This window comes from Protopterus annectens, chromosome 12.part0 (assembly GCF_019279795.1).
Source record: "Protopterus annectens isolate FY-2018-M chromosome 12.part0, PAN1.0, whole genome shotgun sequence".
In the NCBI taxonomy this organism is placed as follows: domain Eukaryota; kingdom Metazoa; phylum Chordata; order Ceratodontiformes; family Protopteridae; genus Protopterus; species Protopterus annectens.
Genome location: NC_056746.1, coordinates 3,528,855 through 3,546,539, shown reverse-complemented (window position 1 = coordinate 3,546,539; position 17,685 = coordinate 3,528,855). Strand labels below are relative to the sequence as shown.

Here is a 17,685-nt window from a genome sequence, read left to right as displayed (position 1 = left end):
CATCAGATGTTACATCACAAGATAAAGTAGCATTGCACTTGTCTGTTCGACAGAAGGGGACTGTGTGTTTTTACAAAAATGATACAGTTTAGGTGGGTTGGAGCAATTGCAATGTGACTGTTCCCTATAGATGCTACAATAAAACTGATAACACAGGTTCCTATTGCAACAGAAGCTATGATTCATTTTTTGAACTGATGCATAGGACAACTGATGAAGTAAAACATAATGCTGACCTTTATAAACAACTGATTATAGTTGACAAAAAAATGTTTCATCCAGAGCCAGGACATAGTAAAGTTACTACCAAAGTAGAAGACTGTTATTTTGTATGTGGTAGGAAAGCATACAAGTGGTTACCTGAGAAATGGTCCGGCAGTTATTTGGGGTACCTGGTTCCAGCCATACGACAGCAGTTTTGCCTCAGGGGAAAATTCTAAATGTTCAACGAGAAATCAAGAAGCCTGTCAATCCAGTAGGGCAAATCAAATCGGGCTGGAAAAACCATCATGCTGTGGGCTTAGGGAAAAATGGACTGTCGCATATAGACTTGAGTGATACCATCATCTCGTGGGCAGGTGTACTGCCAGCATATGGAGCAACGAAATCAATCTGGGAACTGAGAAAACTGTGTAAACTTCTCAAAATAATGAGCAATGCAACCTTTTCCACTCTAGAATTGGTGACTGATGAACTGACTGCCATGAGAACTGTAGTGCTTCAAAACCGCATGGCTCTTGACTTCACCCTAGCGGCGAGAGGAGGTACTTGAGTGCTGTTCGTATATTCCTGACCACAAACACGAGACAGACAATCACCTTGAGGTAATTCAGCAAGTGTCGGCTATGACCAAGCCAGGACCAAATCCATTGACGGACTTTTTCCAAAGACTGTTGGGGGGGGGGGGCAGTATCCTGATGAACATCCTGATTGCCATCTGTGTAGGAATGATCCTACTGGTGGTATGTGTTTGTTGTTGCATCCCCTGCATGAAAAGACTGATTAAAGACTTTATAGACATGTCAGTTTCAGAAACCTTATACCAAGGTGCTGAACTTGAAGAATTGTTGAAAAATTGAAAATGCTTTCATAAGTTTAAACTGAATGACTCTCAACTGCAAATCCTGAGTAGGAAGAGGTTAAGGGAAGAAAAACTGTTTATGCTTATTTTGAAAGTAGAATAAAAGTATTAAAAGGGGGGAAATGTTAGAAAAATATGTATTAGTAATATGCATGCTTAGTGCATTTGAGGTTTAAAAGGGTTAATACATTTATTCTGTTCACACTGCATGAATCTGCACAGCTACTAGAGACATTCCAGTCCTGTTTATGTCATGAAAATATGCGCAGCTATTATCTGCTTATGCCTTGGAAATTAACAAGCATTTGATTTCTGCTAATGTCATGAAAATAATAAGAAGTGTTTCATTTCTACTACTGTCATGAGACTTAAAGAGTTATTGATTTTCTGCTTATGCCATGAGAAAGTACACAGCTGCTGAAGCTATTGATAAAGAAAACAAAGGCTGCTTGAAAGTATAAACCGTAGTCAGCATTACTTGTACCTAAGCTAGAAATGTACCTTGAATCTAGGTAAAATGTAACACACATATATTAGAACTGCACAATTGAAGAATTGAAAGTATGTGGTGGGCTAAAAATAAGCTCCAAGGCCAGGTTGTTTTTCTCAAATGTTTTTGTAAATCAACAATACTCCAGTCATGTCAGCAGGAAATCTAAGTAACATTTTTTATGTAACACATGGTGAGTTTTAAATCTGAACATGTCAGCAGGAAATCTAAGTAACATTTTCTGTAGAGTAATACAGAAAGCTGTGTCTTAACTACGTCAACAATAGAATAGTAACATTTCATAGAGTTGTATAAAAACAACATACTGCTCACTAGTAATTCAGACAAATCCTGTATCTGCATGCTTTGTCTCCTTGCTGCAAGTAATAAAGGGTGCCATACTTGAACCTTACGTGAATTGGTCTTTGAAGTTTTTTCCTATGACATGGGGAGAGCCAAAAAGATCTGTATCTGGGCTCCCCCATTTTCGTGTCAACATGCTGAAGATTTGCAGATCCAGTTTCCATTCGTGTGGGTCCATAAGATTTCCGTTTAGGTCGTCTGCCAGAGTAGTTTGCTTTCCTGGCAGGAATTGAGCTTAATGAGGTTATTTGGTAAGTCAAGGCTGTATTCCACAAGGCCATGGCTAGTCTGCAAAGGGGGTAGGAGTGGGTAACCCCCTGCTTGATTATGTACCACATAACTGTGGTGTTGTCCATCTTTATCAGTAGTTGCCCTGGATGAAGGAAGCTCTTGAAGGCTGTCAGAGCATTCTGTACAGCTAGCATTTGTTTCTGGTTGATGTGCAGGTGCATTTGAGTTGGACTCCATTCACCCTGACTGTATCTCCCTGCCAGATGCGCCCCCCCCCCCCAGCATAGTCTGATGCATCTGTAGTCAGGGGTTTGGGTGGCAGGGGATAGAATGAATGACAGTCCCTTGTTTTGGTGACAGGCCTCGGCCCACCAAAGGAACTCCTGTTGCAGGCAAGGAACGAGAGGAATCATTGTTTCCAGGCTGTGACAATGTTGACTCCATAAGCTTTTTAGGTACCAATGAAGTTTCCTCATATGCAGTCTTGCATATGGAATTAGTAGAATGCAGGATGCCATGAACCCCAAAGCCTGCAGAATTTGTCTTGTAGACAGCTGGGTTTTTGTGGACACTTGTTTGAAGTATGCTATCAATTGAACTTGTTTGTCTGGTGTGAGGTAAGCCATCTGGGCAGTTGTATTCAAGCTTGCACCCAGGAATGTAATTATTTTGAGAGGGTACCAGTTGTGATTTATTTTCGTTTATGGTGTACCCTAGAGGCATGTTAGAAGCCCTTTTACAAACGCCAGATGTTGCAGAAGAGTGTCCTTGTCCTCTGCCTGAATTAGACAATCGTCCAGATAAGGATAAATTTGAATGCTTCTTTGTCTGCAAAATGCAATCACTGGTGCCAGGCACTTTGGCTTATCTACTGCACCCATGGTCTTCACAAAGGGCAGTGCAGAGAACTGGCAATGCAAATAGCCTGCTTTGAAGCGGAGGTATCTTCTGCAAGATTCCCTGATTGGGATATGCAGGTAAGCCTCAAGTCTGGAGTTACCAACCAAGCATTCTTGCCTAGCATAGGCAGTAGCTGTTGTAGAGTCAGCATCTTGAATTTTGGAATGTCCAGGAAAGTATTTAGAATGGATAAATCCAGAATTGGACGCCATGATTTGTCTTTTCTGGGTACCAAGAAAAGTTTTGAATAAAAACCTTGTTCTTTTTCTGGTACTGGTTGAATAGCCCCCATATCCATGAGGGACATGACTTGTTTCTGGGCCTCTGCCCACTGATTTGGAGGCAGATCTGGCCATCCGTTTGGAGTTGGCAACGTGTGGAAATGAAATCTGTCCCCCTGGCATACTATATTTAAGACCCACTTGTCCTAGGTAATTAGATGCCAGTTTTGAGCATGAAGTGCTGGTTTCTCCCCAAAGGGGCTGCCAAAAGATAAGTGCTTGGAAATGGCAGAGGAAAATCATTGAGACTGTTTACCGTAGGGTGGTGCTTTGCTACTTCCTGATTTGGAGGTGGAGGCACCCCATTGTTTTGTCCTGTAAGATCCTTGTGACCGAAACCTGGAGCCCTTGGAGTGTCTGGTTTTGACCCGAGCGGCTCTGTTGGGCACTGGAAAGGACCACTTCTTAGCAGACCAGTGTCTACTGAACCTGGGTGGCTGCACTTGCAAGAAATCTTTTACAGTTTGCATAGATTTAGCTTTGTCTTCCATATTTTTCAAAACTCCTTCTGCATTATTACCAAACAGACTGTCCTGCTATAAAGGAGCATCCAGCAATTTAGCTTTAACATGATCAGGCAGATTTTGCTCCTTGAGCCAAGCATGCCTTCTTATCACAGATCCAGTTACGGCGGCCCTGCAAGAGGCCTCCAAGGAATCAAAACCACATTGCAAAGTATGCTTTCCAACTTGTTCAGCTGAATGCAAAAAATCCTTTAACTCTATTTTCCACACAATCAGAAATCAACATAATTTCCGGTTTCATTAAGCCCATGACATGCTGTTGATGTTTAAGCATATGAAATTAACAGTTTAAAGCCCTGATTGCCAAGGTTGCAGACGTATAAACCTTCTTACCCCATCTATACAGCACCCTGGAGTCTCTATCAGAAGGGGTAGGATTTGTAGCAGTAGAAGCCTTAACACCCTTGGGACCCTGAGAAATAGTTTCAGGGTCAACAGTAGGACTTTTGAAAAGAAACTTGTGGGAGTCAGGAACCCTGTAATATCTGCCTGGCTTACTAGGAGCCAGAGGCAAGGAATCAGGAGCCATGCTGGATTCTGAGAAAACATCAATGTCTAAAACAGGAGGTATAGCCAAAGGCCTATGCTGAGGAAGAAGAAAATCCCTAAGCCTCTTTTTGGATTCTAAAAAAACCTGACTCTCCCAATGAAAATGTTCCCTTAAGGTATGCAAAGTCTCTCCAAAAGAAAAATCCTCAGGAAGAGAAGCAGAAGGGATGGAATCTTCTGCATCAGAGTCCTCATAAAAGGGAATACAAAATTCCTGATCAGAAGAGGAATCAGTAGAAATGGAAACCTGATCTGAAGATTCATAATCAGTGCCGACGGCAACCTGCCAGATTACCCAAATGTAATGACTGCAACAGTGAAACACAAAGAACATCTGCTTAAAAGATCTGCCTACTAAACAGTGTGTGCAAGTAAGCCAAAAGATGGAATTAACACATTCAAAAGATGCATCATACACAACAGCTGAAGTAAACCACTTTCTACCATAATGGTGATACTATCCATATTACAGGGAGATGTAAATGACCTTTACAGGTTTAGACAAAAACAGAATATTGAATTATATCGGAAAATCTAGGCTGCAACTAGCAGTACTACAAGAGACACTTTTGAATAGAAATGAGCAAGTGACTGACCCAGGACTTCAGGATGGACAGTCTGCAGAATATCAGAAACAATGGAAAAGGGGAACAATAATGCTGACTGCCAGAAGAGCTCCAATAGCAAAAGAGAAGGGAAAAAAATACAACAGTGGCAGACTTGTGTTAGTAAATGGCTACTGGGAAGGGAGGAGGATTACACTGCCATGCATTTATATTCCACCAGAAACTGCTATTATGGACCTTTAAAAAATTTGGAAGAAATAATCAGATTTCAGCAGGACCATGTGCAGTTAAAGGCTTTTACACACTTTCAGATGTCGATAAAAAGCAAGATAAATATGTAGGTTAATGAAGGGAAAATGAGAGACTGGCACTTTCTGACTTGCTTAAAGATGGTCATTTAAGAAATGAGTAGTGGAAATTTTGAGTTATTAGGGAAGACAGAAGTTTTGATTTTTTTGAGAGGATAGCTAGTGAGTGGGGATAAAATCAGAAAGGGGTTTAACAATAAGGTAGAAAGAAAGATATAGTAAAGCAGCAATATGAATTTAGAGAGGTAGACAAAGGTTAAATTTTCCTCATTCTGCAATACTTAACAAAAATAAAGGGGAGCAACTGGAGTATGCTAAAAGGAAGATAAAGGAGTATTTGGATACTATGCAAGAGTTCAGAAAGGTTGCTGTAAAGCAAGTATTCATTGCTATCAATTCCAGAGTACATTTTTTGCACAGCAACATAGGCAACAAAGCAGAGCAGGTTATAGTCAAATTTAAGCAGCCTATCACAAGAAAAAATAAGAGATTCTATAAATTTATCAGAAATATTTCAAAAATTGTATGAAGATTTGTATACAACAGATATGGAAACCAACAAAAGGTACACATTAACACATTTATGGAAGGCAATTATGCAGAGGAAAATGAGCTTCAACAATGAATACCAAACATAGAAAGACTTGAGATAAAACTGGTGAGGAGTAATCAGACAAGTCTCCTTAAACCGATGGTATTCCTGTGAATGTTGAAAGGTTAGAAAATAATACATCTGGAAAGGCTTTGCTAAATATTTTAAAAGTGGAAAAGCACCAGCACCTTCAGGAAAAAAAAAGTACAGTTGTGTACACTTACCATAAATGTAGATGTTCGAGTGTATTCACTGTTGCAGTCATTACATTTGGGTTATCTGCCTGCAGGTAGTCCTCAGCTGGCCTGAATACCAGTGTCTTGGATTCCTGCGTCAGATACTGTCTTTTTCCATGACGTCAGGTGTATAAAACATGCAGTTGATGGCATTACATCAGTTTTTCTTGCCCCAGATGTGAGGTGCCCCCATAATGGGAAGCAATTATATGTTATGTTACACCTCCAACAAAAAGTAAATACACCAGAAAGCTCAAATACACCAAACAAGAAGGAAAGGTAGAGCCAAGAGAAGTCAGGGGGCTGGAAGGAGGGTAACCAGGACTGCAACAGTGCATACACTCTAACATCTACATTTATGGTAAGTGTACACAACTGTACTATGTTCATGTTTTACTGTTGCAGTAATTACATTTGGGTTGATTCCCAAAGCTAAGGAAGGGGGAGGAGGAAGTTAGAGAGCATTAGGAACAGCTGTTAAGCCCTGCAAAACTCCAGTGGCAAAACCAGCTCTGGATTTAGAAAAAATAGGCATGTGGTAATGCTTGGTGAAGGTATGTACAGTGCTCCAGGTAGTAGCTTCTATAATGTCCCTGGTAGGGACTCCCCTGAGAAAGGCTGTGAAGGTAGATGCAGCCATGGTGGAATGTGGTCTAATCCCCTGTGGGGTCTGTTTCCCATGGTGCTTATAGCAGAAATGAATGCAATGGGCTATCCATTTAGAAATGGTTTGCTTTGAAATGGCCTTCCCCTCTGTCCCTGCAGCAAAGCCAACTAGCAGCTGTTCAGATTTTCTGAGAAGCTTAGGCCTGTCCAAATAAAATCTAAGTTGTCTGTGCACATCCAAAGAATGCAGTATTCTTTCTCCTTTGTTTTGTGGATTCGGGAAAAAGGTAGGCAAATAAATGGATTGATTTAGGGCCACACTAGACACTACACTTTGGGCATAAAGGAATGATTGGTCCTGAGGGAAACTCTGTCTGCATGGAAGATAATGAAGGGCTCCACTGTCATGAGGGCCTGTAATTCAGACACTCTTCTTGCTGAAGTGATGGCTAGAAGGAAGACTGTTTTCCAAGAAAGGAATTTCAACTCTGCAGTTGCAGCTGGTTCAAATGGAGGGAGAGTGAGCTTCTCCAATACAAACTTAAGGTCCCAGGCGGGAGTAGGGGCTTGCCTGGGGGGTCTTACATTTTTAGCCCCTCTGACGAATTGCTTTAACAGGGGATGAGAGAATAGGGGTGGGTTCAGTATTATAATGTGCTGAAACGGCAGAGACATGAATTTTACTTGACGAGTAGGATAAGCCCTTGTGGAGCAATTCTGTTAAGTACTTAAGAATATGAAGAAAGCTGGGCACCGTAGTGCCCTGCCCCTGAACCTGGCTCCAGGAATAGTATCCTTTCCACTTTTCAGCATAGGATTTTCTAGTACTAGGTCTCCTTGCTTCCAGAATAACATCTAGCACCTGCTTACTGAGGGATGCTATTGGAGAACTCAAGGAATTAGCCAGGCTGCAAGGTTCAGGCTTTGAAGCTGAGGGTGCAGAATCTGGCCCGCCTGCTAGGACAGCAGGGAAGGTGTCTGAGGTAGTTGCCATGGATCCAGCAGGATCATACTGTGCAAGAGAGGGTACCACCAGTGCTGGCGAGGCCAGTCTGGTGCAATCAGTATTGTTCTTGGTTTGTCCGGTTTGATCTTTAGCAGAACCTTCGAGAGGAGAGGCAGAGGGGGAAAGGCATAAACTGAGAGGCGTTCCCAGGTAAAGGACAGGGCATCTACTTTCCAAGCTTGACTGTGGGGAGTCCTTGTGCAGAATTTGTCCAATTGGTAGTTCTGAGAGGTGGCAAACAGGTCTATCTCTGGAGTCCCCCCCCATTTATTCAAGAGGTAGAATATTTTTTGTTCCAGTTTCCATTCGTGTGGGTCCATGGGATTTCTGCTTAGGTCTGCCAGTGAATTTAGCTTGCCTGGCAGGAATTGAACTTGTAGGTGCACTTGGTAGCTCAAGGCTGTGTTCTACAGAGCCATGGCTAGTCTGCAGAGTGTGTATAAATGGGTTCCCCCCCTGCTTGTTTATGTACCACATAACTGTGGTGTTGTCTGTCTTTACCAATAATTGTCTTGGAAGGATGTGGTCTTTGAAGGCCGTCAGGGAATTCTGTACAGCTAACATTTCTTTTTGACTGATATGCAGGTGCATCTGACTCTGGTTCCATTTGCCATGAATGCACTGTCCTGCCAAGTGAGCCCCCCATGCATAGTCTGATGCGTCTGTTAGGGTTTGGGCGGCAGGGTGTAGAGTGCATGGCAGTCCCTTGTTGTGGTAGCAGTCCTCTGCCCACCAAAGGAACTCTGTCTTTATACAAGGAATCATTGTTTCCAGGTCCTGAGAATGTTGACACCATAGGCTTTTTAGATACCATTGTAGTTTCCTCATATGCAGTCTTGCATATGGAATTAGTAAGATGCAAGAGGCCATGAACCCGATGGCTTGCAGTATTTTCCTTGCAGACAGACAGGTCTTTGTGGCCAGTTCGACATAGGCTGTCAAATAGACTTGTTTCTCTGGCTGGCGTGAGGTAGGCCATCTGGGAAGTTGTGTTCAAGCTTGCTCCCAGGAATACAATTTGCTGGCAGGGTACTAAGTGAAATTTCTTTTCGTTTATGGTGTACCCTAGTGAGGTTAGCAGTTTCTTTACAAATGCCAGATGGTGTAAATGTATGTCCTGTCTTTCTGCCTGAATTAGACAATCGTCCAGGTATGGGTATATTTGAATATTTCTGGAGCTAGGCACTTTGTGAATACCCTGGGCACAGTAGATAAACCAAAGGGCAGTGCAGAGAATTGATAAGTGCATGCAGCCTGCTCTGAAGTGTAGGTATTTTCTGCAGGATTCCCTTATTGGGATGTGCAGGTAGGCTTCCTTAAAGTCTAATGTTGCCAACCAGGCATTTTTGCCTAACACATGAAGCAGCTGATGGAAGAGTTAGCATTTTGAATTTTGGGATTACCAAAAAGGTGTTTAGGATAGAAAGATCCAGGATAGGACACCAGGAGCGGTCTTTTCTGGGTACCAGGAAGAGTCTTGAGTAAAAACCTTGTCCCCATTCCTCTGCTGGGACAGGTTGAATAGCCCTGATACTTAGAAGAGAGAAAACCTGCTGTTGAGCCTCTGCCCACTGATTTGGGGGTAGGTCTGGCCAACCATTTGGGGTTGGTAAGTTGTGGAAGTGGAATCTGTATCCTTGGGAAACTATATTTAAAACCCATTTGTCTTGGGTAATGAGTTCCCAGTTTTTTGCATGCAGGGCAATATTTCCTCCTAAAGGAGCACTCAGTTGAGCAGGGCTTTTAAGGTTAAGTCACTGTGACAGTTTACCATAGGGGGGGGTGTCTTACTCCTTCCAGCTTTGGAAGTGGGAGCCCCCCACTGCTTAGGCCTGCGAGTACCTTGAGACTGTAAGCTAGATGGTCTGCTGTTCCTGGGTTTGGACTGAGAAGGCCTGGATGAGACAGGAAAGGACCAATTCTTAGAAGGCCAATGCCTACTAAATTTGGGAGGCTGTACTTGCAGGAAATATTTAACAGTTAGCATAGATTTAGCTTGTTCCTCCATCTTTTTAAGTACTACTACTGCTTTGGTGCCAAACAGGCGGTCTTGGTTTAAGGGAGCATCCAGTAATTTAGCTTTAACAGGATCTGGAAAACTTTGCTCCTTAAGCCAAACATGCCTTCTAAGAGTCAAAACCACAGTACAAAGTATGTTTACTAACTTGTTCAGCAGAATGCATTAAATCATGTAATTCTTTATTTTCAGCACAGTCAGGAATCAACATAATTTTCTTTAGTAATCCAATAATATGCTGTTGATACTTTAACATATGAAACTGGCAGTTTAAGGCCCTAATGGCCAAAGTAGCAAAGTGTATACCTTCTTACCCCACCTGTCCAGGGCCCTGGAATCTCTATCACAGGGAGTAGGGGTTTTGGCAGTAGTAGCCTTAATGCCTTTGGGTCGAGAAATGGTCTCTGGATCCACAGTAGGATTTTTAAAGAGGAACTTGTGAGAGTCAGGTACTCTGTAATACCAGTCAGGTTTAGTGTGTGGGGCCAGGCTAGATTCCAAGAAGGCATCATCTACAATGTCCAGTACAGGAGGGACAGCTAAATTCCTGTGTTGAGGTAGGAGTAAGAATTCCCCAAGCCTCTTTTTGGAGTCAGAGTAATCCTGGCTTTCCCAGCGGAAATGATCCTTAAGAGCGTACAGGAGGGACAGCTAAATTCCTGTGTTGAGGTAGGAGTAAGAATTCCCCAAGCCTCTTTTTGGAGTCAGAGTAATCCTGGCTTTCCCAGCGGAAATGATCCTTAAGAGCGTACAAAGTTTCACCAAAAGAGAAATCTTCTGGAGGGGAAGCAGAGGGAGTCCTCTGCATCAGAATCCTCATAGGTAGATAAGGGCAAATCCTGGTCATCAGAAGAAACAGAAATTTCAGAATCCTGATCTAAAGAATCTGAAGGAAAATCAGTTCTAGGTCTCTTAGAGGGAGAAGGCTGGCTTCCCCTAATTAGAGTAATAAGGTCTTCAGCCATTCTTATTTGTTTTTTAGGCATATGGGCCTGACCATGCGGTTTGGATGTTGGTTTTCTAGGCATGGATCGAGTTGTAGGCCTTGAAGAAGATGGCGTTGGTTTGATATGCAAGTCAGTAGGCCTGAATACACCCTTAGAAGCCGGTACCTGCACAGCAGCTCCGGACCCATCCAAGGTAGAGACATCCGCAGGTTCCATAGTCAAAGCATCTCATGGCATACCGGACTCTGAATGGGTCTCAGTAGAGGCCTACGAATCTGAAGTAGCAGGTATCAGGGGCTGCGAAAGCGCCTCACTGAGTACTGGCGAACTGGCGACTAGCTTAGGAGAAGCGTAGTCGGCAGCTCTGGACCTATGCGGCCTGCCTCTGTCTTTATCTTTACTTTTTTTTGGAATGTCAGTAGTCGGATGGCTTACCAAAGCTATTTCTGGATAATTAAACAGAGTACCAAAATAGTTTTGAAGCAAAAATGAACAGACGAACAGTTCGAGGACCGAATAAGGCACAAAACCAACGAGGAACATCATGGTCTGGGCCTAAGCAAGGAATGCAGTACAAATTAAAATCTTTAAGAGGTATTTGCTTTTCACAGTAATACAATTGTTAACTTTTATCGACATTGGTTTAGAGCAAGAAAAAGGATCCCCAACGGGGTACTTAAGCTTTTTTGAAGACTTCGGTTCTGAAACTCAAAAATGAAAATTTCAGGAGTCGGTCGACTGGCACTTGCGAACTACTACTGCTTTGGGCACCGCACGGCAAGAAAGACTGATGTAATGACGTCGGTTGCATGCTTTATACCTGACATCATACCTGACATCATAGAAGAAGAGACAGCAACCGACACAGGACCCAAGACTTTGATAATCAGGCCGGCTGAGGGCTACCTGCAAGCAGATAACCCAAATGTAATGACTGCAACAGTGAAACCCGAAGAACATCCTCTGGTGCTTAGTTAAGCCAAGAACTACCACAGCAAGAATCCCACACTGTTATTACTGCAACAGAGAGTCATCATGAACACTATTAGATTTACACAGATGAAAAACAGAGTTTATACACAGTTCTATAGTTTTTTATATACAATTACACAGCTTGCATACATATCTAATAAAGTAGCAGGTTTACATTATATTCTATTAGTTTACTTGGGTTACAGTACAGTTTAGCTACAGGAAATTGTTTATTAAAAAGTTTTAAGGTTTAATTTCCTTGGAAAAAAAAACTCAAATGGAAGATGGTAAAAAATAAAGATTACAGAGATAGACCAAGAGATTAAGAGGAGAACACAAGAGTAAATAGAGTTAAATGGCAAAGGAAGAGAGTTGACAAACTGTTTTTAAAGCTTTAAGCCTTTTAAAAAGTTTACGTATTTACAGGCAAGTTGCTTGAAGAGGTGCTCAGAAAGTAACTTCTTAAATTTGGTAAGAATATCAATGTTTTATATCAGCTGGAAGTTTTTTGGTCTTTTCTTGAGAAAGCGCCTACACCAATGATAGTTTCAAATGGGGGAAGACCGAATATTAAATTGCCCTGGGAATTTCTTAAGCAGCATGACCGCTCCCTGATTAGGAGTTTTCTTTTTGGGGGGAGGGGGGAGTAGCCACCATTTATAATTTTATACAGTAAAATAGACAGAAGACAAGTGGGCCTTTCATTAATCGGTAGCCACTTTAGGTCATTTAGAAAGTTACAGTGGTGCACGTGGACATCAGCAAGCAAGGAAAATCTGGCAATTTTAATCTCAGTAACTTGTAGTCAGAGCACTATAAGCACAGTTTAACTAGCATACAGGAAGGCAATTTTCTAGTTTAGGAAGAAAGACATTCTTGGCCAGTGCTTTGCAGGCAGCTGGAGATGGTAGACATATTGCCTATTAGTTTTAGTTGCGAGAGGACTTCATTAATGACACTATCAGTGCGGGTTGTAGAGTCTCAAAAGTTAGGCCTAGGTATTTGTACTCTATTACAAAAGGAAAAATATGGTTTGTTACTGTCTGAGACAGTAGGGCAGGAAGACTACAGGATCTGTGAGCGCTAGAGAAAATAACTTTTTGTGGATAATTTGGAGTTTATTTTGTGCAGACCATTGACTGATCAGATGGATAGCTGCAAGTGAAATTTACAGGGCTGAGAGACATCTGTTTGCTTGGAAGTATATCAATAAAAGCAAACAGAAAGGGTAAGAGTGTTAAGTGAAACACCAGCTCAGGTAGAGTTCTTAACTGGATCTAGAATAGAAGCTGAGGTTATAAAAGGGATAGTTAAGCATATAAATATTGCATTATAGTAAAAACAAATCAGAAGTGGTTAGAAAAGATTGGGAATACAGAATGCAAAGGCCTTTTAGAAAGGAATAAAAGAAATGCATCTGTATGGCTCCCAAGCATCAACCAAAGTCCGGATGGTTTAGGATTTTTACTTAGAAGTGTTTCCATAGGTATTTTTATACCCCTAGCAGACTTCAGAGAATTTCACCTCGGGTAGATAGCAAATGAATGGAAGTGTGATGGAAGAGAGAGAAAGAGGGGAAACTGGGAAAGTACAGTTAAGTAAACTTACCGTAACAGTATATGCTTAAATGCTTACTTATGAAGTAGCCTAAGCTGTATGGACTATGTGCTGCCAAAGACATAACAGTTATCCAGATTCCAAAGCTTCAGGGCAGATTCCACATACCTAAAACTGTTAGTCAACTAGAGCTGAACTGGCTAAAGGTTGGGTTTGGGCTCCAAGTCCTTCAGTGCTTTTATGTCAACAGACAGAGAGGTAGGCTAAAGCCCTGAGAAGGTCAATGCTAGGAAATTCCAGTAGTAATAACAGTAATATTAATAAATGTCCACACCCTGGCATAAGAATATACAAACTACAAGAACTACAAGAGGAAGGAAGCAGTTACTACAGCACTGATCACTTGATCAAAGGCTACAGTATGTTTACTTGCACACCTATACCATGTTCTACATTTTGATCCCTGCTGCAGTAGCATAAACTATACGGGTAGATTACCATAGCTTAGACAGACAGGGAAGAGGAATGATGAAGGTCCAGAAGCCCCTGGAGAACAGTCCTAGCAAAGCTAGTCAGACTTTAGTTTGTAATGCTTTGTAAAAGTATGCACAGAGGACCAAGTTGCTGCTGCTAGAATATTCTTACAATGAAACCATTTCTAGAAAGCCACTGAATAAGCCAAGACCTGATAGAATGAGCCTTGACACTGCCTAGAATAGTTTTGTTTTGGTAGGAGCACGAGAATTTAACAGCATGAAACAACCATTTGGAAACGGTTTGTTTTGACACTGGCTGTCTCTTCTTACCTTCACAAGAAATTAACCAATCAGAAGCTCTGAAAGATTTTGTACTACCAAGATAATACCAGAGTTGTCTGCATTGTTTTTAGGTTCTGGAAAGAAGACAGGGATAGACAGCTTGGCTTGCAGTAAACTCTGATACAACATGGGGGCATACAAGGATTAGTTCTTGAAGAAATCTTCATAAAAAATTAGATGAGGTTGACCCACCATAACAGTTTGAAAGTCAGCTATTCTTACTGCAGAGGTAAACAGCAATGAGCAAGACTGTTTTCCATGTCAAGAACTTCAAGTCAACTTGATGAGTGGGTTCAAATGGAGCAAGAGTTCGTTTTTCTAACAGTTAAGATCCCAATGAGGAGCTATCAGTTTTCTATGAAGCTTTTTGTGCAACACCTCTTTCAAAAACATTTTCACATAAGTGCGCATTGAAAGAGGGAAATACATGGGTAGACATGCTGAAATGGCCAATAAATGAACATTGATTGAGAAGTAAAACAGGCCAGTGGACACTCAAATCATGTAAAATCAGAGAAACACTTACCTTGAATGGGTGCTGGTTCTCTTGTTGGCATCAACTAGAAAACCTTTTCCATTTGCTAACATAAGATGTTCTAGCTGCAGGTTTTCTCGTCTCCATCAATACCTGCTGTACGTCCTCAGAAGAAAGGCACCTAAAAAGGTATCAAGATCCTATCATCCAGGCAGTAACCTGAAGGTGTTTGGGGTCAGGTTTCAAACACTCCTAGGTTTTGTGAGTAAATCCAATCTGTAAGGAAGTGTGATAACAGTTGCTGGCCATTTCCGGAAAAGAGAACCACTGTTGCCTGGGGCAGAAGGGAGTCACCACAACAATCTTTGAGGAATCCTTCTGAATCTTCAGAAGTACCCAGGATATTAGCAAAAAAGCACACACAAGTACCCCTTGTCCAAGTAACAGAAAAGGTATCCATCTTCCAGGTACTTTGCATGGAGTCCTGGAGCCGAATTTTGAATGTTTAGAGAGTAGGCAAAAAGACCTATTTAAAGTGATCTCCACATATGGATCAAATCTTGGAAGACTACCCGATTCACCTTCCATTTGTGAGGATCTGTCCTGGTCCTGTTCAGCTTATTCTGCCACACAATTTTGCACTGACAGAATGTAAGATTCCTGTACAATGAGATTGTGCTGAAAAGCTACATCCCAGGCTACCATGGTTAGTCTGCAAAAAGGGTATGATCTGGTTCCCCATCCCCATTGCTTATGTACCACATCGCTGTGTACTGTCTATAAACACTTGTAGAGGTCCCAGAGACCACAGAAGATTTTAGACAGTTAGCAGCACTTATGACAGCTATCGCCTATGTTAATGTGTTTTTGTCTGACATGTTTGTTCCAAAGATCCTGCATTTTTATCCCCATGGACACTGCTCCCCAAGAATCTACTGAGAGTGACTGTGCTGGAGCAGAATGGGATAATGGAAGATCTGGATTCTGAGAGATGTGGTGTCGCAACCACAGTTGTCCAATAACAGCTCAAGCCACTCTTGCTTCTACTCACCCTGAGTTTTTCAAAATCCTTTACAACAGATTTTCCTCTTGTTGATTATGAATCAACTATTTCCCCTACTACACCAGAGCTCATGAAAATGCAGACACACTAATAAAACCACCCTTCAGACTCATTTAAGGAGAGAAAATCTTCAGCAAAATCTTTCAGACCAACTGGAACTACTGTCCTATGGAAATGAGACAGTTAAAATAATCATGGGTTTAGTGTGAATTGATAGACTACCTTAAATTTACGTGTGTGCTACAGGGACAAAGTATTAAAGATTGGGAATTTGGCCTATCACATTCAACAATTACTCCACAATCTAACCGCAAGTAGATTTTTCTTCTCTCAATGGAGGCTTCTCCATGTAAAGAACATTAGTAGTCAAACTTTTATACTTATTTAACATGTTATTCAAGACGTTTTACTTGAGAAATTTGCATGGCTTATCCATGTAATTTAACTATAGCTACATTTATCACAGCTGCACTCCCGAAGTCACCATAATCATTTACTACAGTAGCCTATAAGCGTGCAACTCATTTTAAATTAAGCTTTACACCACAATTGAATGACATTTTTACACATTCTCATGCACCATGAATAACTATGCAACCTCAGTTACACACTGTACATTACCTAAAATCCAGTTACATGTTTGAATGCTGCCATACTCATAGGCTTGTTGACATGTAGGTATATATGCTGTTACATCACCTGATGTTCTGTGCATGCTGTTTCCATTCTGCATTGCTCATTCTGTACAAATATGTTTTTTTTAATTTCACAGCAATGATGTACAAAGTAGGCTGTATAAATTCTCATTCACCCTTTTGTTGTCTCCACTGGTCTGCAGCTGAAAACTGTCTGAAGACCAGTTTACTTACACACTGAACAAGGAATAATTAAATAAATCCTTCACAGATCACCAAAAGGAGCTAGGGGTTGGTTCATAGACCAGAAAAACATGACTACAGACATATGCCAAGAAGTGTACACTTTATGCCAAAACAGATGGCACAGGCCAATATATACTTTTACCCAGAATGCAGAATCTCAGCCTTCACCCTTGCATAAGAAAAGTGCTGGGGAGTTGGGCCAATCAGGTGGATTTCAACCTGCACCTATATAATGAATATTACTACATCAGTCATCCATACAAAGAGTTTATTTTTAAGAGCAGTTTTCTTCACAAGGAAGAGATTGGTTCCATCAAATTCAAAACAAAAATTATGGTACTTCAGATTATGTACTGTACACAAAGACTTACTGCCAGCTACTTCTTGCTACCCAATGGACAACAGTAAGTACTGAAAGACAGTTTAGACTAAGACACTGAAGTACAAGAGAACTTCAACATAAATCAGCTTTGTTCTGGCTCTTACAACATGAATAGAGACATGATCACCTCCCCTCCACAGCCCTGAATGGTAATGCTACTTGTCTTACTGAGTAGGTTAAGATCCAGTACAGCTGCATGAGAAGATGAGTTAGATCAGTGATACCTACAAGTAAATTCTACAAGTAGCCAATAATTGTGGTGACTGCCCACAAATAATACTGTCACACTCCAGATTATAACACAATACATAACATTAACAGCTCATTGATTACAGTACATGTACTTACCATTTGCACAGTGCTTTGGACTAGAAATGCTACCACTGCACGAGTTGGCTATTTTCAAGAGAGATTTATCCATACTGGGTATGCAGCAGTCCACACCACACATTGCACATAGCTGCTCCTGGTACTCTAGAGCTGCTTTTTCAAACCTGCAAAAGAAAATTACATTTAAAATAGTGAACGTATTATTCTGGACATATGTAACCAGGCATTAACCTATACACATCCTCCTCTTATTCTGTACTGGAAGCTCCATTAAGATACCATTTCCTCTTTTACAATCCAGTACTTTTCATATATTTTTCACAGCATTCATCTGCTAGTAGTACCAAACAAAAGTTATGTTCTCACCATAATGTTCCACCTGTGTTGTCCATTTTCATTCCTCTTCGACTCTGTGGTTCAGATCTGATCCTCAGATCCGACTCTGTTACTTCTATGAGTTCATGGATTACTGAAAGCTCTCAAGCAACTCACTTTCCCATAATGCTCTAG

General features: G+C 41.4%; 1 protein-coding gene across 1 annotated transcript in view; it reads right to left on the bottom strand.

Moving 5' to 3' along the window:
* Window positions 1–17,685, bottom strand: part of LOC122817306 (serine/threonine-protein kinase SMG1-like) — a gene marked incomplete in the record, with an annotated part of 2,898,779 nt that overhangs the window by 1,676,833 nt on the left and 1,204,261 nt on the right. Inside the window, 1 exon segment of the mRNA XM_044090530.1 lies at window positions 17,194–17,339. Coding sequence (XP_043946465.1) covers window positions 17,194–17,339 — 146 coding nt within the window.